This window comes from Heteronotia binoei, chromosome 10 (genome assembly GCF_032191835.1).
Source record: "Heteronotia binoei isolate CCM8104 ecotype False Entrance Well chromosome 10, APGP_CSIRO_Hbin_v1, whole genome shotgun sequence".
Taxonomy (NCBI): Eukaryota; Metazoa; Chordata; class Lepidosauria; order Squamata; family Gekkonidae; genus Heteronotia; species Heteronotia binoei.
In genome coordinates this window covers 66,733,526-66,757,685 of record NC_083232.1, presented here as the reverse complement: position 1 = coordinate 66,757,685, position 24,160 = coordinate 66,733,526, and the positions used below count along the sequence as shown (strand labels likewise).

Sequence of the window (24,160 nt, the reverse complement as noted above, 5' to 3'; positions counted from 1 at the left end):
TTTTATTTCTTCTTTTTGTTCAAGAACTGTATTAACAGCTGTTGCTCAACCCAGTCTTTTCAACCACAATTTCCCCTTTTGGTAGCTGACAAAAGTTGCTACACACTTAATGTAGGATGTAGTTTACCCCAGTAAATGGTCACAGGATTTATGAAATTCTATGGACAGATTAACGTGAGCTCTACAAGGCTGGTATTCAGTAGCTCAAAAATCTCTCCTAGGATTGGCCAAGATTGGCCTTGGAATGGTTTCGAATGAAGAAGTTACAGGGCAGTAGGCAAAGGGGAGGATGTTGGCAAACACAGAATAAGACAAAAATTGAGACCAGTGATGCAGACCAGTTCTGTCTGAAAATGAACCAAGGGTTTAGAAACCTAAGAAGCGGGGAAGGGAGGAAAATACAAGATTCAGGCAAGGAGTCATTCTTGCTTTAGAAGCAGTTCATTTATCTCAGACAAAGAACAGTAGATTTCCTGAATTATGTAAAGTTAACCAACCTGGGATAGGGTAATGTAAAGTGACAATGACACTACAGTCCTTTATAGAACCAACAGCGCAGTCCTTAGCAGAGTTATACCCTTCTAAGTCCATTGAGCTCAGTGGATTTAGAAGGATGCAACCATTTAGGATTGTACTGTAAGTTTAATTGATATAGAACTGGCATCTGCAGCTACCTAGCAAGGACAAGATGCCAAATTCAAATGCATAGTTCATTTTAAGTGGATTATGATGCAAACAAACACAACATAATAGAGGAATATGGAACATTTAAGGAAAGTCAAACTAGAAAAGAGAGTAATGAGGAAGCACAGACATTAATATGGTGGAGAGTCAAGCTCTGTTTTCTCTTCTGCAGGACTTTACCTGAGCACTTCTCTGATTTATGTCTTTAGTTACAATTTTTTGTTATTGTAATTAGTTAAACTGTTTAATTTTAGCCAGCATTATCCAGAAATCAAATCTGACTGTTTGATGAACCCAACATGAATAAATAGAACAAAGTAGGAAATGACAGAAAAGAGATATCCAATTAGCATTATTTAAGTTATATAATGGCTGGGATCATCCATCTATGTACTCTATAGTAATACTTTAGTATTACAAAACAGTACTGATACTGTTCTGTTATAAATGGTTTTAGGATTTCAGCCATCAAATTTATTCAGATTTATGGTCTGAGGAAAGAACTGGCTTAGAGGAATATCATTTAAAATATGGAAAAGTATAAAACAGATGGCCTGATCAAAGAGGAATAAGGTTGCCCATACAGTTTAAACATTTAATATTATGCACACAGATGTAAATTTTAACTAATGTTTTTAATATTAGCATTTTCAATTGTTTTTAACATTTATTTAAATTGCTCGCAGTTGCCAAACTGCTTACTTAGAATGCTCCCCCTGAAGGCCTCAGACCTAACAGGGAGTACTAATTAAATACTGCCCAAGTAAATATAATATTGGCAACGAAACAAAGCCACAGTTAGGGTCACATATATTTTGCACATATTTAGGTTTGTAGAGGAAAACAGATATTGAAAATTTACTGGGAGAGACTGAGAAGTCTGTACTACAATGCTGCAAATTTGGCCACAATTCCTGAGCATTCTAAAACCCATTCAATCAAGATTGAGGGGGGGAGGCAATAATTAAAGCTTAATGCCATAGGAAACATTCATTCCTATTACTATTATTGGACTAGTACATGAAAACACAATTGAACTCATAGTACACAGGAAGTGTAGCCCTTCCTCCCACCTCTGCCTAAAATAAGCTTAGCAAATTTCTGCTGTAAACTTTTTGAAAGTCCTTCCTTAGTATCAGAAGTAATACAACAAAGAAAAAGCATCCAGCAATATTTCTTATTTACTTGGTTACCACAGAGTTCATGATGACTTGTTTTCTTGTAGTTACATCTGCGCTGTTTGACAGATTACTGTGACAAGGTTACCCTTAAATTGATAAAAAGGTTTGATGGTGTCGATCCATTTGTCAAAAATGTCTGGCATCATGCGTAATGGACTCTTCAGTACAAGCATCACCGGCACTTGAGCCTGCTATTTTCTATTCTGTGCAGTATGTGCCATAAAAAAACATACCATTGAGATGTAAAAGTGTCAGGATGCTTAAATGGGAATGGCACTGATCAAATATGAAAGCCTTCTTTCTCCTGCTTTCTAGAACCTAAGGCCAGCACCACTTATTAACAAAGACCAATTAAAAATGTTCAGAATGTCACTGTAAAATGTACCCTCTAATAGTGGAGATATTGGGCACCTACTTCTTAAAATCTAGTAGATTTTAAGCAAAACTAAATGAGCCAAACCATCACACGGCCTAGAGAATATATGCACAGCTTTGCGAGCTTAAGTAACTTCCCCTTCAAGACCCCAGCTGACTATTTTTACCATTTTTTACCATCCAGTTTATCCATTAATATCTACAATTGCCTTCTTCACTCATCTCATTAATTGCTCTTGTCTCATGTATGAGTAAATAACAAAAGATAAGAACCTGGCTTGGATACTGTGCAATGCTCCTTTCCTTCCATCCCAGACTTCCAACAATTAGCAGAGGCAAGTGGAAAACCAAATTTAGGTTGCCATACAAAACAGAACTGCACACATTTATCATTTCATCGGACAATGCACAGTTTGCTGCTGAGGTGCATGGTAGGTCTATAATTTTGAAAAGAATTAGATGCATTTATAGAGCTATCAAAAATTATCAGCCATGTTAGCTAAACAGAACCACGTACAATGCCAACAGAACTCTGAAAAACAAGTCCCGGGGACAAACTACAAGGAGAAGCTATTATTTTCTTGTTTTCCTTGTCAGTTTCCAGGAGGAGAGCCCATATTTCTACCGCCCCCCTCAACCATTTATCACTAGATCTCTTCCACCAAACTGACTGCCCATGCTGCTCCCCTCTTCTCCTAGTTCTGCTTCTTGATATTGTCAAATTAGCCCCTCTGAAAACAAGACAGGGTTACCTGGGCTGAAGAAAACCCATGCAGACCAAGAAACTGGTGAGAGAAGGGGATCCCAGAGATCAGAGAGACTAGAGGAAGAGGACATAGTAACCACAAGATAAACAAAGAGGAAAAACTTATGAAGAGCAACATCAATTCAATGGAAGGGCAGAGAACACTAGAGAAAGAAGGGGCTAATGGAAACATCAGCACACCTTAGGCTAGCAAGAGTTGCTGACAGAAGAAATGGGAATGAAGAGGCCTGGTCGCCAGTTATACAATAAATACAAGCCATGGAATACCTTTTATTAAGAGTGTTATTAGCTTTTGGTTTTTTTTATTTTTCTTCAGACTAATATGGCCATCAGCACTCTCTAATTACAACAAAGTGCTTGTAAACATTTAAAAATTTGTCAAACATTTTGAAGATAATGCTAAATCAAAGAATCACAAATCCTGTGGTGATATGCCGAAATTGGGTGTGTGCGTTTTAATTTACATTCTACTTAAGAAAAAATTCATTACAAGTGTCTGTAATTATTTATAACACTCAATTCCCAGAGGCCAGTATTTCCCTATGCCATGAGTAGGAGTTCCTTGACATCATGAATAAATCCACATTTATTGAATGTGAAGAGGAGATTATAAACCTCTCTCCAGAGATTTAGGGACACCTGGTGGGAATCTGTTCCTCCAAGCTGTTCAGAGCAATGTTTCTATTTTGTACCCATAACTATCCTGTGAGGGAAGTTAGGTTAAAAGAGAGGTCCAGTGACACCCAATGAACTTCATAGCTAAGTAGAAATTTGAACCCAGTTATTTCCAGTCCTACTTCAACACACTAACCACTGTGTCACACCATCTCAAAGGTGTTGGCAAGTGTGACTGGCTGGGGCTTTAAGACATAAAGTGGCTTATAATTTAGAAGAACAAATTTTAAAAAAATCAGCAAAAACATTAACATTAACAACATTAATTTTTATTAAATCCAGTTAAAGCAGTACCACCAATAATAAATGAACAGTAGTTAAAACAGCAGGAGCATTCTAAAAGCATAGAAGTGGCTAATGTTGGGTTGCATGCTTACTATTGTTCACTGGTACTTGCAAAATTCAATGCCGAGTATTTTGCAGAAACAAATGACATTAAGTTCTTTCAAAGAGGATTTTTTCCCCCTAAATAAGACGATTCAGGGTATTTCTGACAATTAAAAAAAATTAACATGCTAATTTAGCAGTACAAAATCTTCAAGGAGTTCTTCAACCCATCCCAAAAAGTTACTGCTCCAGTCACGTTATTGGGAACTCTATATGCTGTATTCTTACCTTATATTTTTCTTCTCTACTGCAGCAAGTTTCCCTAGCAACCACTAATGAATACCTCGCCTGGGATCTAGAGGCAGTCTTCCATTCATTCTCGCCAAAAACTGGGCAGGTCAAATTATGCTTCTTGCCAGCACTGGGTTGTCAGGAAGATTTTTATCACACTTGAGTTAAAGATGCAAGTTATCCTTTATCAGGTGTTAGCCACTGACAGGACATACCATACACCTAACTACTTCATTTGCACATAAATAAACCTGCCTATGTGAGGTTAAAAGCTGTTTGGAACAATTTGCCCTTGTAAATGTGACAGTCAAGCACTCGTATTTCAGTTTGAAGGTATGATGGCCCCCATTCACTTCCCTCCTTGGTCAGGTGAAATCAAGAGATAAAATTTCTGAGGTCACTCAATAAGAACTCTGAGATATTTTCACAAACTACAGTTCATGTGTTTCCAGTAATTGAGAGTTTTAAACTTTTCACACAGAATCTCTGAAATGAGAGACTTTTGTTGCAGTATTTCCTAAACATCCCAGTATACTTTCTTTGAGTATTCTCTGACACTTTTGGTTTCCAGAAGGCTGGTACACTCTTTCCAGAACCCAGACACTTTTTCTTGAAACACCTGTACTCATCTTGAACTTTTAACTGACTCTTAAGGTCTCTAAATGCAGTTTCTAACCACACCAGACCAGGGATCTCTCCACTCTTCAGAGCTAACTCCCTTTTTGACTGAGTAGGGAAATCCCTTCTCCCTCTAGATGATCTATCCCCTTTCCTTGGCTCAAATGGGAGTCTCTGTCTAACTACCCACTTGTCCTTGCCATCCTTTTCTAATTTTCCTGTCTGTGTTAAACCCAGGGCTTTTTTTTGAGCAGGAACACAGTTCTGGCTGACTTGGCATTGTGGCCTAAAATGAGAATGAGTTCCTGCTGGGCTTTTTCTACAAAAAAGCTCTGTGTGAAACAATGGTGACATCAGAAGATGTGGCCTAATATGCAAATGAGTTCCTGCTGGGCTTTTTCTAAAAAAAAGTTAAACTGCTCTCAGTCATGGCTGAATTCTGAATGAATTCTCCTCAGAATTCTGCTCTAAAATCTACCTCTGCTCAACTGATGTTCACCTATCAGATTCCTTGGAATAGCCTGTCACTCTCTGTTTCTGTGAAGAATTAACCCTTCACAGTCCTTCAGCTGTTTGTACAGCACTTCTAAGCTTTTAAAAATGGCAGTGCATCACAGAAGGATAACAAATGGCTTTACTTACGGCTGGCACAGCTTGATAAGGTCCTGGTCAGTGGTGCCTGGTGGAAGGCCTCGGATGTACAAGTTGGTTTTACTCAACTGTTCACCACTGCTGCTGTTGCTGTTGTTGTTGCTACTGTTCGTGCTAGGGCTGGGAGGAGCCATGGGGTGGGGAGCTGGTGCATAGGAATGCTGAAAGCAAGATAGACAATGATTGGAATAACCCCTAGCAGCACACAGTAAGTAACAATTATGGGCTTGATGGAAGCTCTTAAGTCACTTCCTTAAATATTTATAATTGGTGATCAGGTAAAAATGTATTTTTCTTTTGAAGCAAAGATCTTTTTCAATATACATTATAACAGTATTGCCAATCTCCAAGAGGGACCCAGTGTTTCCTGTAATTACAACTAATTTTTCATTGGCAAGAAATCAGTTCCCTCAGAGGAAATGGTAGCTTCAGGAGGTGGACTCTACAGCATCATGTCCCTGCTGAGCCCCCTCCCTTCCCCAAACTCACCCTTCCCAGGCACCACCCCGAAATCTACAGGAATTGACAAGCCTACATTATAAAGGAGCAGCAAAACAAAGCAAGAATCCAGTGGCACCTTGAAGTGCAATATAACACAGAATTATCCCCTTATAACACCCTGACTTCAATAATAAATATTATTATTCATTCTGGTGCAAGCTTTCATGAGTCACAGATCACTTCATTAAATGCAATTACATTTATCTCTCTTTGGTCAATGTGTTTATATTGGCAACAGAAAGTTAGGGATGGGGAAAATGGTACACAAATAACATGGTTTAATTTTTTTTAAAAAAGGAGTCAGTTTCCTTAGAATGGCTGAGGGTAGGCAAAACAGGATAAACATAAAATGTAGCTCATACTGGAACAGATCATGTTAAACTAGAGGGGTTGAACTCATTTGTTATGAGGGCTGGATCTGACATAAATGTTACTGGTGCGCTGGGCCATGTGTACCATAAAATGTAATGTCAAGTACCAGAGATGTACACTCTATAAAGAACACAGGCAAACCCAAATAACAATATTATTTTTTTACCCAAAATATACACAAGCTCAAAACATTAACAGTCTTACAGTATTTCTTTACAAAATCTCCCTGATACCCACCCTTGCACTTCCACCACCCATTACACACATTAGCACTGGGATAGTATGCAGGGACATAATGCACAGCCTCTGTCATCTGGCAATAGAAGAAGAAGAAGATATTGGATTTATATCCCACCCTCCACTCCAAAGAGTCTCAGAGCGGCTCACAATCTCCTTTGCCTTCCTCCCCCACAACAGGAACCCTGTGACGTGGGTGGGGATGGAGAGGGCTCTCACAGCAGCTGCCCTTTCAAGGACAACCTCTGCCAGAGCTATGGCTGACCCAAGGCCATGCTAGCAGGTGCAAGTGGAAGAGTGGGGAATCAAACCCAGTTCTCCCAGATAAGAGTCCACATACTTAACCACTACACCAAACTGGCTCTCCAATAAAGATAATGCCAGTTGTTCAAAGGCCACCTAAGAGCCCTAGACATCCTGTGGACCATATAGTTGACACCCCTGTGTTAGACTGTAGCAGCAAAATAAAAAAGAAGTCCAGTGGCATCTTAAAGACTATACAGCTACCCATCTGGAATCATGAGCACTATAAGTTCTCTTATGGTAACATTTCATCCACTCCACCTCAAAGCACATTAACAACACTTTAAAAAACTTGATCGCATATTTTCATTTAAACCACCAAATAATATATTTGGAATGAGAATGTGTAAAGGAAACAGAGATTGTAAGGAAAATATTTGCATGTAGCAGAAGGCTGTGATTAGAAACCTAAGCAAGAATTTCTCCCGTATGTGTCTTCGTGTTAGGGGCAACAAGCACTTGTCAGCAACCCATCATCTTGTTTCAAATATAAAAGAGAGAAAAAATATTCCAGGAGAAAACATGTCTTCTCTTGCTCAGTGCTCACCATGGACAGTCAAAATAACAAAATTTGTTTCTACAGTAGCTGTTATAACAAATAATATATAAGTAACAACCAAAGTCCAAGACACATTACAAAACCTGCATAATCATGATAATTATCTGGTATGTTAATCAGGAAATAATTCTGAGAAAAGTCAAATTATAGTGGAGGGAGGGAACCGGAAACATTGCCTTATACAGTGCATTTTGTTGTTGTCCTAAAGCTACCACTCTCCAGGCTGGGCCCAGAGTTCTCCTGGAATAACAACTTGTCTCCATTCAACACAGATAAGTTCTGCTGGAAGAAATAGCAACTTTGGAAGCTAGATTGTATGGCATTGCATCCCCACAGAGCTCCTTTCTCTCTCCAAACTCTAACCTCCCCAGGCACTACTTCTCAAATTACCTAGAATTTCCCAAGCTAGAGTTTCAACCTAAATATAAACAGTAAAATAATTCATAATTACACAAACGTAATGGGTATGCTTAGTGATAGTGCTGTCATTTATGCAATACTTTGGTCTATTATGGTTCTAATATTGCTATTAATTAACTCACCCAAAAGATGGGTATTTTTACAGGCTGGCAGGTTCTGAAGCAAAGAAAATTTATACTTGATCCCTGGGGAGAGAAGGCAGGCACTATAACGCCAAGAAAAGAGCTTTGGATTGCATTAATAATAGAGCAACATATATTTAACAGGGTGGGAAACACAAAATCAAGTGTTGGAACCAAAGTGCGTTTCGATAGCCCAGACATGATCATATATTGTGCAATCCCCTAGAGATAAAATACACTTTAACAAACAAAACACTGATATGCTGCTTAAGAAACATGTATTCACCCTGATGCACGGGACAAATGAACAGTGACCTATTTTCTCAAGTCATTTTTCTCCTCAATGCCTCTGTATAGCTGTTGATAAAGATAAAGTATTTATGTGTGATATTGTACTGCCTTAAGTACATACACAGTCTACCTCACCCCCTATGCAGCTATACTGGAGCAACCATATCAGAGAGGAACTATGAAATTAAAGGTCCATTGTCAGGATGATCAGACAATAACTCTAGTTTGGTTAGTAGTACCTTAAGGGCAGGTCTGGATGTTACAATAAATGAATCATTTTTCATCTATATGACATTCTCAGACAAGCTTTAGACATCACACACAAGTGCCAACCATCCAAAAGATGATTCAGCATTGTCAATTTTTTTTAATTTTGCTTTTTAAAAACAAGTACTCAAAAATGTAGTTTTTTGGGAACATAAATGGAATTACTGGTTTTGAATGCATTAGACATCCACACATTTCAAGGGAAATGCTCTTTTTATTATAATTATTGTTGCTGCTGTTGTTATTGTTGTTGTTTTTTGCTGCTGCTGCTGTTATTTCTGTTGTGAGAAAAAGGATTAACCAAAGTGCAGAATTTGTTGATCGCTAATGGAAAAGAAAGAACATTGTCTCCTTTAAGACAACGTCTTAAAAAAGAACGTTGTCTCCTTTAAGTTAAAAAAAAAAAAAAGACTACCGTGCCAAATGCTTTTTTGTTTCTATTTGTTACATGGACAAATATAATGTATGAACTTAGCAATCACAATCAGTTGCAATTCCATATAATTCTAGTTACAATGGCATTCACTCAGCATGTCAAAACAGCTTCAGTATCAATCTGACAGATTGAATTTTCTGCAGCCGGCGGCATCGCAGCTCGGCTGCCGGAAATCAATTTGCCTCCCTGGAGGGAAGGGAGGACTTTTACAGCCTGTTTAGGCATGCTTCTGAGGGGGCGGAGCTTGGTCGTAGTAACGGCCAGACCTCCGCCCCTATTGCTTCAGTCCCTCAGTGAAGCTCAGCTCAGCGGGAGCGTCTGTTGGTGCTCTGAGCCAGCTAGAAGGGATTAGGCCGGAGTAGGACCGAGGGAGCGTTTCTTTGCTCCTGCTTGGGGCCCTGTCGGTCGGGTTCAACCGAGTCGGGTCGGAGGTGGCGATTGCAGGTGCGGAGCCTGGGCCTGCGGCAGCAGCAGCCAGTTTGGAGCAGGCCTTTCGTGGACAACGCAGCTGTTACGTGCCTGATTTTAACCCCCCCTCCCTCACACGAGTAATTCATTTGGCTTATCCCCCCTTTTTTTTTGGTTGGGCTATGATTGCGGTTTGCGCTGGGTTGGTCGGTTGGTTCGTGGGGTTTTTTTAAGGATACATTCGGTGGTTGCCATATTGGTCCTCCCCCCCCTCGTTTGCTTGGCAGCCATTTTATTTTCCCCTATCTTCATTTTAGGGGCTGCTCTTTCTGGCGGCCATCTTTTTCTCTCCCTTCTCATTAGGTGGAGGCCATTTTAGAGGTTGCTCTTTCTGGTTGGTGGCCATCTTAGGGGTGGTTGGAAGGGTGCTAATTCTGTAGGTGGCTTACATTTGTGAGGGGTGTTGTGGTTTTCATCTGTCCTTGCTATTGTAAGATGTCTGGGCGTAAAGGGACAGGGAAATCCAAGGGTAAACAGCCGGCACGAAAAGCTCCTAAGGGTTTGCAAAAATGGCCGCCCCCACCTTTATCTTCTTCAGATGAGAAAGGGGGAGATGAGGTGAATGCAACTATCATGCAAAGGCTGTGGGCCCTGGAGCAAACGTCAGGTGTTTCTCCTTCGCAAGGTTTGGGAGTGGGAGAGGTTTCCAAAATGGCATTTCAGGCAGATATTTTAACTAGGTTGTCTATTTTGGAGGGCAGGTCTGCTGGAAATGTTGTAGGAGCCGTGGATCTTGGCGCTATTAACAAGGGATCAGTCCTATCTTTGGGGGCTGCTGGATCCAGATTGGTGCTGGTGCCTACTGGAATGCTGGGTAATGCTCGGGACAGCCCGCTGGCATATACTGGGCTTGGTTGGCCTTGGGGCACATGGGGTCCTGCCGCCCCTACTGCTCCAGACATTGCTGCTGCTAGGAGTTTGGGCGTATCTTCCACCCTAGGTATGGGTTCTCAGGCAAATTAGGCTTGGCCGCAGGGTCAGTTTGGCCCATATGGGAATTGGCCAGCTACTGAGCAGCAGGGGGTTGCAGGTGCCTTTTTTGGGGGATGGGGCTTTCATTCTCCATATGGGGCGGTCCCTTTTGCTGCCCTGCCTTTGGGAAATGTAGTATTACCTTTAGGTGATCATTTGTTGCCTGCAACGAAGGATAAGATCCTAAAGGGAGAGTATGTTGATATTTTCTCCCTCCTGTTCCGTGAGTTGGAGAAAAAAGATAAAAGAGGATTTGGATGACAAAGAGAAGGAGAAGTTGAAGAAGTGGAAGGTGGATCAGACTTGGGCCAATTGGCTGCCAGGGTTTTTTATATATGCTGGCATGAATGCATGTGCCCAACCTTGGTGGGCGGCTGCACTTATCCAGTATATGGATATCATTTATAAAGGGTATACAATGTTTAGTGGCCCAGCTTGGATTCAATATGATGAGGAATTCAGGATGAAGGCTGCTTTGTACCCTTCCCTTCAGTGAGATCGCATCCACCAGCAGTTGTGGTTTCAGGTCATGTCCCCGGCATGACCTAATTTGGGTGACCACTCTGACAGTGGTCATTTGGTTGCTAGGGCATCCGTTACTTCTTCTGCTTCGTCATCCTCTTCCTGCAGTTCTGCGGGGCTGGCGGTTCAACCCCACTTGCTTAGTTGGGAGTTTGGATCCCAAGGAGTGTGCAACAGGAAAGCTTGTCAGTTCAAGCATGAATGCCCCATGTGTGGTGGCCAGCACTCCTTTAGCAACAGCCCCAGAGCCCAGCCACATAAGGGCCAAAAGAGACAAGGCAGGGGTGGGAGTACTTCCCAAGCTGGAAAAGGGGCCCAGTCTGATAAAGGTGGGTCCTCTTGAGCAGTGGCTGCGTAGGTACCCGCGAAGGGCGGACAGGGTTTACTTGTTAAATGGTTTCACGTTTGGTTTTAGAATTCCTTTTCAGGGTTCCCGGGTCGCATTTTGGTCTTGGAATCTTAGTTCTGTTAAAGGTTTAGAGCATGTAGTGAAGGATAAGATTGCCAAGGAGTTAGCAGAGAGCAGGATTTTGGGCCCATTCCTTAATCCTCCGGTGCCTAACCTTAGGGTCCCTCCTTTGAGGGTGGTGCCAAAAAAGGCGCCTGGTGAATTCCGTTTGATTCTCACCTTTCCTACCCTAAGGGTTCATCAGTTAATGATGGGATTCCCGAGCAATTATGCGCAGTCAGGTATACCAGCTTTGATCAGGCCGTGGGCGCTGTTCGACGCTGTGGTAAGGGGGCTGAGTTGGCTAAATGCAACATTAAATCTGCGTTTCGCCTTCTCCCTGTTCATCCGGCTGATTTTGAGTTTTTAGGTTTTTCCTTTGCAGGGCAATTTTACATGGACAGGGTTTTGCCAATGGGCTGCTCTGTCTTGTGTGCAGCTTTTGAGTGTTTCAGCATGTTCTTAGAATGGGCTGTTCGTGAAAAAGTTGGTTTGCAGGATGTTATTCATTATTTGGATGACTACCTCTTTGTGGGTCCTGCGGGGACTGGGCATTGCACACAGTTGCTGTCTGGCTTTATTGAGCCGGCTGCAGAACTGGGGGTTCCATTGGCTAAAGAGAAAATGGAAGGCCCGGCCCAAAAGCTAATCTTCTTGGAGACTGAGCTGGACACCCTGGCACAACTGTCCAGAATACCTTTTCAGAAAGTGACAGACTTAAGGAATAGAATTAATGCCTTCCTTCTTAAGCGAAAGGTCACATTGCTTGAGCTCCAGCACCTGGTTGGGCATCTTAACTTTGCTTGCAAAGTGGTTGCTCCTGGACGGGCTTTCCTTCATAGGTTATGTGATGCTCTGGCAGGCCTGCGCTTGGCTCAGCATAGGACTAGGGTTACCAGCAGCATGCGGGAGGATCTGAGGGTATGGCAGGAATATTTGGAATCCTTTAATGGGATTTCTTTTTGGAGAGAGGACATGAGGCAGAGCTTCAGGTCATGTCTGATGCTGCTGGGTCTTTAGGTTTTGGGGTGTGCGGACATTGGTGTGCGGACGTATGGCCAAATTCATGGGTTCAAGCGGGAGTGAACCGAGATCTCACGTTTCTCGAGTTCTTTCCCATTCTGGTTGCAGTTTGACTGTGGGGAAGTTACACGGCCAATCGCACAGTTCATTTTTGGTGTGATAACATGGCTGTGGTCCATGTCATTAATTCCCTTTCATCCAAATCTCAACGGGTTATGAGATTGGTGAGGGCCTTTACTCTGCGCTGTCTGCGGCTTAACATACTGTTTTTGGCCAAGCATGTTCCTGGGGTAAATAATGGGGTGGCAGACGCAAACAGATGGAGAGGTTCTGTCAGCTGGCCCCAGATGCCGATTGCGAGCCGGCGACAATGCCCCAGGAGCTATGGCTAATTGGAGAGCCGAGGCCTGCAGAGCGATAGGCCTTGCCATTGCGCCTAGCACCAGGAAGTCTTATGAATGTGCTGTGCAGCAGTTTGAGGACTTTAGGGCTGACGTAGGGTATCACATTGTTTGGCCCCTCCCGGTGGAGCAGTTGCTCCACTACTGTGTTTCTTTAAAAGGTAAGAGATTGGCTGTGCGATCCATTAGGGGACGCCTGTCTGCTTTGGCTTTTGCTAGCAAGGCGTTGGGATATAAGGAGGAAACAGCAGACTTTCATCTTCGAAAGATGCTTGAGGGGTGGTCCAGAGTGGGCCTAGTCCCGACACGAGGAACCCTATTTCCCCTTTGATTCTTAGGGGCTTGAAAGGGGTTTGGTGCCCGGTGTGTGTATCTCATTTTGAGTCTGCACTGTTTCATGCGGCTTCTTTGGTGGCCTTTTTTGGGGCCCTTAGGGTCAGTGAGTTAGTGGCAAGTTCCAGTAATGATGTTTCTGGTAAGGCTTTGTTGCTTCAGGACCTGAGGTTAATGGAGGGTAAGGCAGTTCTTGCCGTCCGCCGCTCTAAGACAGACCAGCATAGCAAAGGGACTGTATTGGAGCTGGGCACGTGTTCTGAGTTTGAGCTGTGCCCAGTTTCCGCTTTGGCTGCTTATTTGGCAGTGCAGGGGAACCACGAGGGGGTTTTGTATTGTCATCCTAATGGCAGCCCACTGACAAAGCATCAGTTTTGGGCTATGACTTCTAGGGCTTTAGCTAAGCTGTGGTTGTCTGGAGTGCGGTTTGGTACCCACTCCTTTAGATTTGGGGCGGCCTCTACGGCCACTGCCCTGGGATATCTTTCTTCTTCCAATCAGCGCCTGGGCCGTTGGCAGTCACTGGCTTATAAATCTTACATTTGCCCTTTTCTCCGTTTTTAGCTTTGTTTGTTGGCAGCTGGAAAGTTATGGTATTTGTTTCTAGTTTGACTGTTCTTTCTTTTTAGATGTTGTTGTTCCTGGCCAAAGGAGCCGAGTTCTCGTCTGTAAACACAGTTATGTGTTTTGGGCTGCGCATCAGGCTTGGAGAACTTCGGTTGGCTCTCAGCTGGGACTCAGCCAATATGTTATTATCTAATGGCAGGGGCGCCGGGGTCTTCAGTGGCCCGGCCTGCTGCCATAGTTATTTCATGGGAATGCAGGCCCTCTTCCTCAGGTCTTAAGCATTGACCTCGGAGGGAATGATCTCGGGCTGGTAAAAGGCAAGGCTTTGGTCCTGCAGGCATGAGAGGATTTTGGGCACATTAGGGAGAGATGGCCTGGGACCATTATAATTTGGTCTGCCATGCTTCCCCACCTGGTTTGTCGTAGTGCTTGGGATCCCGTAGGTATTGAGAGGGCCCGTTACAAAGCTAATAAGGAAATTCGGAAAGCATTGGAAGGGGGGTTGGGCCACTTTTTGCCCTACCCGGATATTTCTACGAAATTTCCTGACCTCTACAGAAGAGATGGGGTGCATCTCTCTGAAAAAGGTAATCTGCTTTTCTTGAGAGATCTCTGGCAAGGATTGCAGGTGGCTCTGGACCTCCCGGTGGGTGCTAAGCTCTAAGTATATACTTGGCCTTAGTAGTGGCAGGTTTTACTGGTTTATGGTGCTATGCAGCTAGGGGACGACCGGAAAGCCTCCCCCTTTTGGGGAGTTAGGGGTCTTGCAGGATCAACCTTTGGGTGTTTATGACCAGGGGTGGGTGAATGCAGACCGTCCTGGAGGCTTGACTAGAGGGTGCCTTCCATCGAGACGTGCGTCTGGTGTTTGGGCCCTCTGGGGCATGCCTCCTCGATGGGCTGGCCTGGTGGGAGCTGTGACACACAGCTCCAGCTGGGGGGCGGGTCTCTTGCCTGCTAATGGCAGGGGAGCAATCTGTTGAGACCCCTGGCCCTGACAAGGTCACAGTTTTAGTTGCCCTTGCCGTTGTTTCTATTCATATTTAATAAAGTGGCCCTTACCTTGTGTCAGACTCTTCATTCCAACTTGGGAGGCAAATAGTATGACCATAGGCTTGTGATTTTAGGACTGAACAATGGCCCAGTATAGCCCAAACTCATCAGATATCAGAAGCTAAACAGGGTCAGCCCAGGTTAGCATTTGAATGGGAGACCTCCAAAGAAGTCCAGGGTCGCTACACAGAGGCAGACAATGGCAAACCAACTCCACGCATCTTTTGCCTTGAACCCTATAGAGTTATCAAATTGCCTGTGACTTGATGGCACTTTCCACCTCCACACAAACGACCCAGTTCCCATCATGCACTCTTGTCCATTGGTTTGTACACTGCAAACAGATTTGTGCTATACTGTAATCAGGCCTCTGATTCAGCAGGAGCTCACAGGAGCACAGCTCCTGAACCTTTCTGATGCCCCCCTCTACCTCCCCACCTACCTTGTCCATTGAATAGTAGGTGCAGTTGCATAACAACCCCTGGATTAGGAGAGCAGGTAGCCAGCCAGCCACCAGGGGCTTTGCCAAGCCTGCAGCAGCCCTCATTAACCCCTGGAGAAGCCTGAACCGCCCTTTCCCCACTTCTTATGTTATTTTGGGAGGCAAGTGGCTTTCAGGCCTTTTGACTGGGGGGGGGTTGGCCCAGGAGACCCCCCAAACGAGTGAGGCCTGCTTGAGCTGGCTGGATCTCTAGCCAGTCCAAGCAGGCCTCACTCGCCCAGGGCTCTCCTTTCTTGCATCAGATTGTTTTGGCTGGGGGGGGCCTGCATATGCTAATGAGTTATGCTAAGGAGCTCCACCACCTATTTTTCTACAAAACGATCCCTGACTGTCATTATCTAACAGGTGCTAGTTGCTGTTCCTATCATGGTGTCATAAGAAAACACAGCAGTGTTGGCAATGCTTCCTGATTCCATTTGGGATTCCCCCAAAGTCCAGTGAAATAAAAAATCTTAAAAGGTTACAACTCTGTTTAAGAATGCTCTGGAAGTAGGGATGCCAGCCTCCAGGTGGGACCTGGGGATCCCCTGGAATTACTCCTCATCTCCAGATTACATAGATCAGTTCCCCTGGAGAAAATGGATGCTTTGTAGGATGGACTATATGCCATTGCATCCCGCTCAGGTTCCTATCTCCAGGCTCCATTCCCAACTCTCCAGGAGTTTCTCAACCTGGATCTGGCAACCCTAAGCCCCTCCACACACAACTTCCAATGGCCAGGAGGGACCTGGCAACCCTAACTGGAAGTGACACACTTCAAATCTTTGTTTCAATATTTTCATCACCTAAAAAGAGATTCTTGAAATTGTTTTCCCAAGTCTACAGCAATTCCATGCAAAGAAATATCTTCCACATGACAGATGTGGTCCAACTGAAGGCAATAAGGAGCAGGATTTGACACCATGTGCTCATGTTGCATTGAACATTACTGAAATATACGGTATTTCAGCATTTTTTTCAAACGATCAAGACAAATTAAGTATGTAATTCTCTTTCATCACCATTCAAGAAAGTTAAATAAAATGAAATAGTATGCATATTGTTCTGAGGAACTTCATTAATTCATTTCACCTAGTTAATGGAATTTGTTTTCATCCTTTGAGAAAAATGAACCAAATTGCTCCTACCCCATTATTTAAAGTGAGGCAAAGATACCACTGAATTTACATCTGGCTATTGATATCCAGCTGGAAACATGGTGACATATGTGATATATATCCCTTTCAAGCATTTCTGTTTGTATCTGTTAAAACATCTTCATTATGTTATACGCTATTTTGCTGTCAATCTCTACCTATATGTATGGACTTGTAACTTACATTTCAATGTATCTGAGGAAGTGTGGGGCACATGAAAGCTCATACCTTGAATAAAACTTGGTTGGTCCTAAAGGTGCCACTGGACTCAAACTTTGTTCTACTGCTTCAGAACAACACAGCTGCCCACCTGGATCTTCATAAAAATTCATTATACACAGGCATGATTTCACAAGATCAAGGTGAGCATGATTCATACCAGATCCTAGATCCATCAATTGACAATTATTGATAAGGCTGATTTGCTTCTAAGAAAGATGTTCTAAGAAAAATGGAATTATTTCAGCCTTTTTTTCCTTGGGAGACTGCCAGTCTTTACTTGTAAGTATTAGTAACATATTGCCCAGCTGGAGATTCTCTTATTATTTACACTATATAAATAATTACTTTTAGTGAACTTCACTGGGGAAAACTGTTATAGCAACAGCTACTTAACTTGAATTTAAACAGTCCCATACTCTAATCTGTGTAGCAGAGTTCAATGACTGGTAGTATAATTGCCAAAAAGATTTGAATGCTGAACTTCTGCTCCTACTTGAACTGAAGGATAATATTAATAGTAAATGAAAGAGAAGCTGTTATCTCAGAGAAGCTTTAGCATCACTTTCCAAAACTGCCCATTCTTCCACTTAGAAGAGTTAGAGTCCTCAGTTCTCAGAGTTTCAACTTTTTTTCCTAGCAAGCCCTCCTACCTTATGAGAAGAAAATTGGGTCTCATGCCCATAGTGAAATATAGGTCAATTTACAAAAATGCAGGTACAAATATGGTTGGTGCTGCTGGAGATCAACCAAACAAAGAATATAGTAGCTACCAATATCTCTAGTTGCACCTTTAAGACCAACAAAGTTTTATTCAGAATGTAAGGTTTCGTATGCTAGAAGCACACTTGACTTTTGCTTTGTTCTACTACTTCAGCAACATGGCTGCCTACCTGGAAATATCTCCAGTGTTCAGCATCACTGCCCTAAAAGGAGAAGACAGTCAATGGGACTACATACCTTATCTACAGAGGGAAGGAAAGGAATCATGACACTGCTACTTTGTGTACCAACAAATCAATGTCTCCTAGGTGTTTTTATTACTCATCCAGTTCAGTTTTATTTATTTATAACATTTACACCTCACCTTTCTGCCCTGATCAGGGCAGCTAGCAGATCAAAAATAATAAAACCCATTTTTAAAACCATTTAAAAAAAAAAACCTACATCATTAAAGCAATTTAAACCAAGTTAAATGCCTATACAAAATCACTTTTTTAAAATATTTTAAAAACCAGGGCAGGAAAGTGGGATCACTGAAAGAATGCCAATCAGATGTCTTCACTTACAGACAGAAGATGGCAACAGAAGGGGACAGGCAAATCTCTCTGGGGACAGAGTTCCAGCTTTTTGTTGGCACAATTAAGATGGCCTTCTTCCAGGTTGCCACACACCTAAACATGTGATCACCTGAAGCAGGGCATCCTAGAGGTCAGATGGGTTTGAAACAGAGTAGATGGTCCTTTTGGTATGCAGGTCCCAAGCCAGATACAGCTTTAAAGGCCAACACCAGTACCTTAAATTGTGTCCAGAAACCATTACGAGCCAGTAGAGATGGATAAAAAATTAAAGTGATATGGTCCCTACAACCCACTCTAATCAACATCCTGGCTGCAGCATTCTGCGTCAACTGAAATTTCTGAACACTTTTCAAGGGCAGTCTTATGTAGAATGCAATATACCATAGCCTGGTGTTATAATGGACTATCCTATTTTCTTCCTCCTTGGATTCCTCTCCTGATTTCTTCAATCGCACCCAGAGGTTGGCTAATTATGATACCACAATATCATAATGGTTTCCAAAGCAAGCTTGAAACACAATTGGGCACCATATCAGTGGATGCAAGAGTAAGAAACTAAAGGCTCAAGTACTTGTATATTTTTTAAAACTATATCCTGCAAAGTGATGGGCAGGTTCATACAACAGCAAAGAAGCTTTGACATACCATAGTCCTAGACTGTTCTTGGCTGAGAATCTGCCCTCCCTTTCTTGCAGAGATCTGAGCCCCGGGCTTAGCCAGAGAGATGCAAACCAAATTTCTACTTGCATATTGGATTCTAAAGAGTCAAAGAGGTTTTGGGCATTAGTCACTTAACTGCAAGTATCTGAACCCTGGGCTTAGCCAGAGATGCAAGTCAAATCTCTGCTTGTATCTTGGACTCTAAAAAGGTCTTGGATTGGTTGAAATGTTGACCAACAGCATTTCATTCTGATTGTGACCAATTTCCCTCTCACCTTGTTTTGGCCTCATTGCTCCTTTTCCCTGAGGGGCTGCTATTGAATTTCACACAAACTGCCCTGGCCAGCGAGTTGCCCCGTCCCTTTTCAAGTTTCCTCTGCAGCATACAGAAATCAGTTTTCAGAGGATCCTACCTGCTGCGGAGGGAACTTGAAGAGAGGTGAAGCAACTCGATTACCTGGGGCAGTTTGTGTGAAATCCAGCAGCAGCCCCGCAGAGAAGAGGAGAGTGAGAGCGGCGTACGTTTGTGGGAAATCGGTCTGTGTTTCAATTTATTGGCTCTCATCCAAGCCAGAACTTTCTCCAGGCAACCATTCAGAACACCCACTGGCTTGCCTAACTTGGTGGAAAAAGAATACAGAGAAATTGGGTTAATCAGTATATAGATGGGCAGCAAATTTTTATGTATTTAAAATCTGTTTTTCTTCTGATCAACAGGACTCACAAAGGTTCACAGGAGTGACTCAATGCCCTATGGCGCCCTAAGCAAACTCACCACCTGGCGCCCCCCACAGCACCCCCTGCACCTCCCCCCACGGCTCCATGCTCCCTCCATGCCTCCCCCCACGGCTCCACACCCCCCGCACCTCTTCCCCTTCTTCCTCCCTTCCCCACTCCATGTTGATTTCAAAGCTGGAACCAGCTCTACCACTGCGTTCCAGCAATCTAAAGCCCCCCCTCCCGCGGATCGCTCAAACCACCCTGTGGGGCCGTGCTCACAGTCTGTCAGGACTGGCATCCTGAAAGAGCAGCCTCGCTGTCACTGACCCCTCCCCTCCCCACTTCCTGGATGGGAGAGAAGTCAATGGCAGTGGGGCTGCCCTTTCAGGACGCCGGTCCTGACAGACTGTGAGCACAGCTCTGCAGTGCGGTTTTACCTGCCGTTTGAGCAATCCATGGGGGGGGGGGCATTAGATAGCCAGAACGCGGCACTAGAGCCAGTTCCAGCTTTGAAATCAATACGGAGGAAGGGAGGAGGAGGCGCGGGGCGGAGCAAATTAGGCATTTGCCGGAGGGGGAGGCCGAATTTGCCACCCCTGCCAGAGCCCTAGGCAACCGCCTAGTTTGCCTAGTGGGGGAGCCAGTCCTGCACATCACTAAAACCAGTTACAATTTCACTGTATAAAACTACAATCAAGACAACAGAGTAAGCACTTTACCTTATCACTGTAACTGACCAAAGTCATCAAAAGCATTTCAGAAAAAAGTTCTGTCTTACAAAGTCTCTGAAACCTGTGTATGGTCAGGTCTTCCTCCCATCCTCTGGAACCCTGTTCCATAAAACAGAAGCAGACACCAAGAAAAGTCCACACCTGGACAGAAATAGTTCTCCCTAACCTGAATGGAGGAACTGTTAATAATCTCTGGTCTGACAATCAGAGCTGCTTTGTGGGCATGTACTCAACACTATGGAATCCAGTGGAATATGTAAAAAGAGCCAAGCAGTTGTTCTCCCAGAACCGCCCGAAACTATTTGGCTGGACAGGGCCATGGTTTGGCACTATATGTAGAATGACTAATCATTACAAAACTGTCACAAGAGACCTCAATGGACTGGATATGGAATGGTCATTTGTAACATACTAAACTGCAAAAAACATATGCTGTACTATTCCAGGTATATTCTCCTGTTTATTCACGCAAAGGGGGAGAAACACTGTTCACTGAAGTTACTTTCTAACACATTCTAATGCAGACTTATAGGAAACATAAATAGCAAATCACAAGTCAAAACAGAAAACTCTTATTTAGATCATGATTAGCAATAACTGCCAAGGACTCCCAGCAGAGGTTTTGATTCATTTCCCACCCCATGTGCAATTTTTGAGAACCTAGCTAAATACTTAATTCTGACACTTTTCCCAATCCGTTAGAAAATATATGGTGAATGTGAATTAGCTTTGGGATCTCTTATTCTGAGACACTAAAACTGTAAAGCAAACCCAACTGAATATTAACCATTTGATGTTTCTGTACTAAGCAGATATAGACGTAGAAAATCCAAAGACTAGTTCAATATTTTCCTCCTGTGCAAGAGTCTTCTGCTGCTTCTAGGAGTGTACTCTCATTTAAACCAATACATCATGCAAGATAAGATGTTCACAGTAATGGTCAAGTGGCAATTTCACCACTCCTGAAAGCTAGCAAATATTTTCCTGAAATTATGATGTTTACTGCCATCAGTATTCAAGATCTTTTGGTGAGCAGAATATCCTAGTTTTACTCTTTTGCATGATACCTTTTTGCAACAAGAAGATTTTGAGGCAGCCCCAAGTTTCAACAAAATTAAAAGCAAATCTGTTCCACCTTCCCACATAGAGCTCTTAAACCGACACCACAAAAATGGATGCAAAATCCCTAATGGGTAATTGCACTCACAATGATACATTACTGAGTGAAAATAGGCAAAAGATTATGCCAAAGGGAACATTTGCAAACAAAACATTTTATGCTTATGCAGCCCATTCCCAAAGAGCCCTAATCAAATTTTTATACCTTGCCCACATTATGGAAATCAGCCTGAGAAAATGTTTTAATAACACTAAGGTTTCTTTCAAAATCATACACCAGCAATGCAATGGGTAAATTCGGGGACGCATGTCTGCATTGGCCTTCGCTAGTAAGGCCTTGGGGTTCAAGGAGGAGACAGCAGATTTTCGTATCCGAAAGATGCTGGAGGGGTGGTCCAGGGAGGCTGGGCCTATGCCTGATACCAGGGCCCCTATGTCTCCTGATATCCTTCGGGGCTTAAAAGGGGTTTGGAGCACGGTCTGTGCTTCTCCTTTTGAGGTAATTTTGTTCCATGCAGCCTCTCTAGTGGCTTTTTTTTGGGGCTTTGAGGGTTAGCGAGTTGGTTGCAAGCTCCAAGAGTGATGTTTCCGGTAGGGCGTTGTTTCTGAAGGATGTTAGGTTGTTGGCTGGTAAGGCGGTCCTTACTGTTCGGCGATCTAAAACTGACCAGGTGGGCGCTGGGACAGTGCTGGAGCTGGGCCAGTGTTCAGATGTGGAGCTTTGCCCAGTGGCCGCATTGGTTGACTATTTGGCTGTGCGGGGGAGCTGTGCGGGATTGCTGTTTTGTCATGCGGGAGGTAGTCCCCTGACCAAGCACCAATTCTGGACAGTGACATCAAAGGCCTTAGCCCTGTTGGGTTTATCTGGAATGAAGTTTGGTACCCATTCTTTTAGAATTGGGGCAGCTTCTACAGCGGCGGCCTTGGGGTATTCACCGTTGGCCATCCAACGCCTTGGTCGCTGGCGTTCTCAGGCCTATAAAGGTTATATTCGCCCGATGCTATGCTAACGGGTCTTAGTTAGTAGCGGGGGAGTTTTGTGAGGTTGGTTGTATAACTTGTTGTTTCTTCTCTTTAGATGCTGTGGTTCCTGGCCGGAGGAGCAGAGTTCTCATCTGCGGGCACAGTTATGTGTTCTGGGCGGCACATCAAGCTCGGAGAACTGCTGTTGGCTCTCAGCTGGGGCTCAGCAAATTTGTAACGATTGAATGGAGGGGGCGCCGGGGGCTTCAGTGGCCTGGCTTGCTCCCCCTTTTGTTTCATGGGTCTGGGGCCCCTCCTCCGCAGGTATTGATTATTCACCTGGGAGGAAACGATCTCGGGCTGGTTAAAGGCAAGGCGTTGATCTTGCAGGCCCGGGATGATTTCAGGTACATTAGGAACAGATGGCCTGGTACCATTATAGTTTGGTCGGCCATGATTCCACGCTTGGAGTGGCGTTGTGCCTGGAATCCAGCGGGGTTGGAAAGGGCTCGTTACCGAGCGAATAAGGAAATTCGCAAGGTTTTGGAGGGTGGCTTGGGTCACTATTTACCCCACCCTGACATTTCTAAGGAATGTCCTGACCTCTACAGAGGGGATGGGGTACATCTTTCGGAAAAGGGTAACATGCTTTTCCTGAGAGATCTGCGGCAGGGGCTTTTGTTTGTTTTGGGTCTTTCTGTGGGTGCTAAGCCCTAAGTAGAGACTTGGCCTTAGTTGTGGCAGGTTCTACGGGGTTTTTATGGCACCAGGCGGCCTGGGGAGGACCGGTTAGCCTCCCCCTTTTGGGGAGTTAGGGGTCTGTCAGGATCTACCTTGGGTGTGGCCCAAGGTATGTGAATGCAGACTGTCCTGGAGACTCGACTGGTTGGGTGCCTTTCACTGAGACTCGCGTCTGGTGTTTGGGCCCTCCAGTGCGAGCCTCCCTGCTGGGTCTGCCTAGCGGGAGCTGTGGCTCACAGCTCCGGCTGGGGGGCCGGGTCTCTCGCCCGCTGAAAAAGGCAGGGGAGCGGTCTAAGGAGACCCCTGGCCCTGACCTGGCCGCAGTTTGGTTGCCCCTGCCGATGTTATATATTTTAATAAAAGTGGCCCATAGTTTCACCAATCCAATTGTGTCCGTCTCTTTATTCCGACTTGGGGGGCAATGGAGTCTCCACAAGCCCGCTGCTTGCAGCGTGGCTGAGGGGACGCTTTGCCTCCCTTCGGAGGGAGAGCGACAGTTTCGGCGCCTTTCCAGGCGCGTTTTGAGTGGGCGGGGCTTCAGAGCTGTCGCTGAAGCCCCGCTCTCTTTAGGGACAGTCTTCCCGGCGTTGTTGGCCCACCCACCCGCCCTGTCGGTTATGCAGGCTTAGTGCTGGTCGCTTCCACTTGGAGGGGCCGGGTAGGAATTTTTTCACTCCCCGGCTATTTGGGTTCTGTCTGGGGGGTGTTTTTCGCCTACCCTGCATAGCAGTTCAGTGGATTGAGGAATTGGCTTTGGGTGGTGCACTGGTATAGTTTGGTCACTTTTAGGGCAGGTTCTACGGGGTTTTTATGGCACCAGGCGGCCTGGGGAGGACCGGTTAGCCTCCCCCTTTTGGGGAGTTAGGGGTCTGTCAGGATCTACCTTGGGTGTGGCCCAAGGTATGTGAATGCAGACTGTCCTGGAGACTCGACTGGTTGGGTGCCTTTCACTGAGACTCGCGTCTGGTGTTTGGGCCCTCCAGTGCGAGCCTCCCTGCTGGGTCTGCCTAGCGGGAGCTGTGGCTCACAGCTCCGGCTGGGGGGCCGGGTCTCTCGCCCGCTGAAAAAGGCAGGGGAGCGGTCTAAGGAGACCCCTGGCCCTGACCTGGCCGCAGTTTGGTTGCCCCTGCCGATGTTATATATTTTAATAAAAGTGGCCCATAGTTTCACCAATCCAATTGTGTCCGTCTCTTTATTCCGACTTG

General features: G+C 44.4%; 1 protein-coding gene across 6 annotated transcripts in view; it reads right to left on the bottom strand.

Moving 5' to 3' along the window:
- Nucleotides 1–24,160, bottom strand: part of RBMS3 (RNA binding motif single stranded interacting protein 3) — a 1,175,542-nt gene that overhangs the window by 536,325 nt on the left and 615,057 nt on the right. For all 6 annotated transcript variants that reach the window (XM_060248818.1, XM_060248816.1, XM_060248822.1 and 3 more), the window contains one exon: nucleotides 5,560–5,729. In XM_060248818.1, the coding sequence (XP_060104801.1) occupies nucleotides 5,560–5,729 (170 nt within the window). The remainder of the gene's footprint in view (nucleotides 1–5,559; nucleotides 5,730–24,160) is intronic.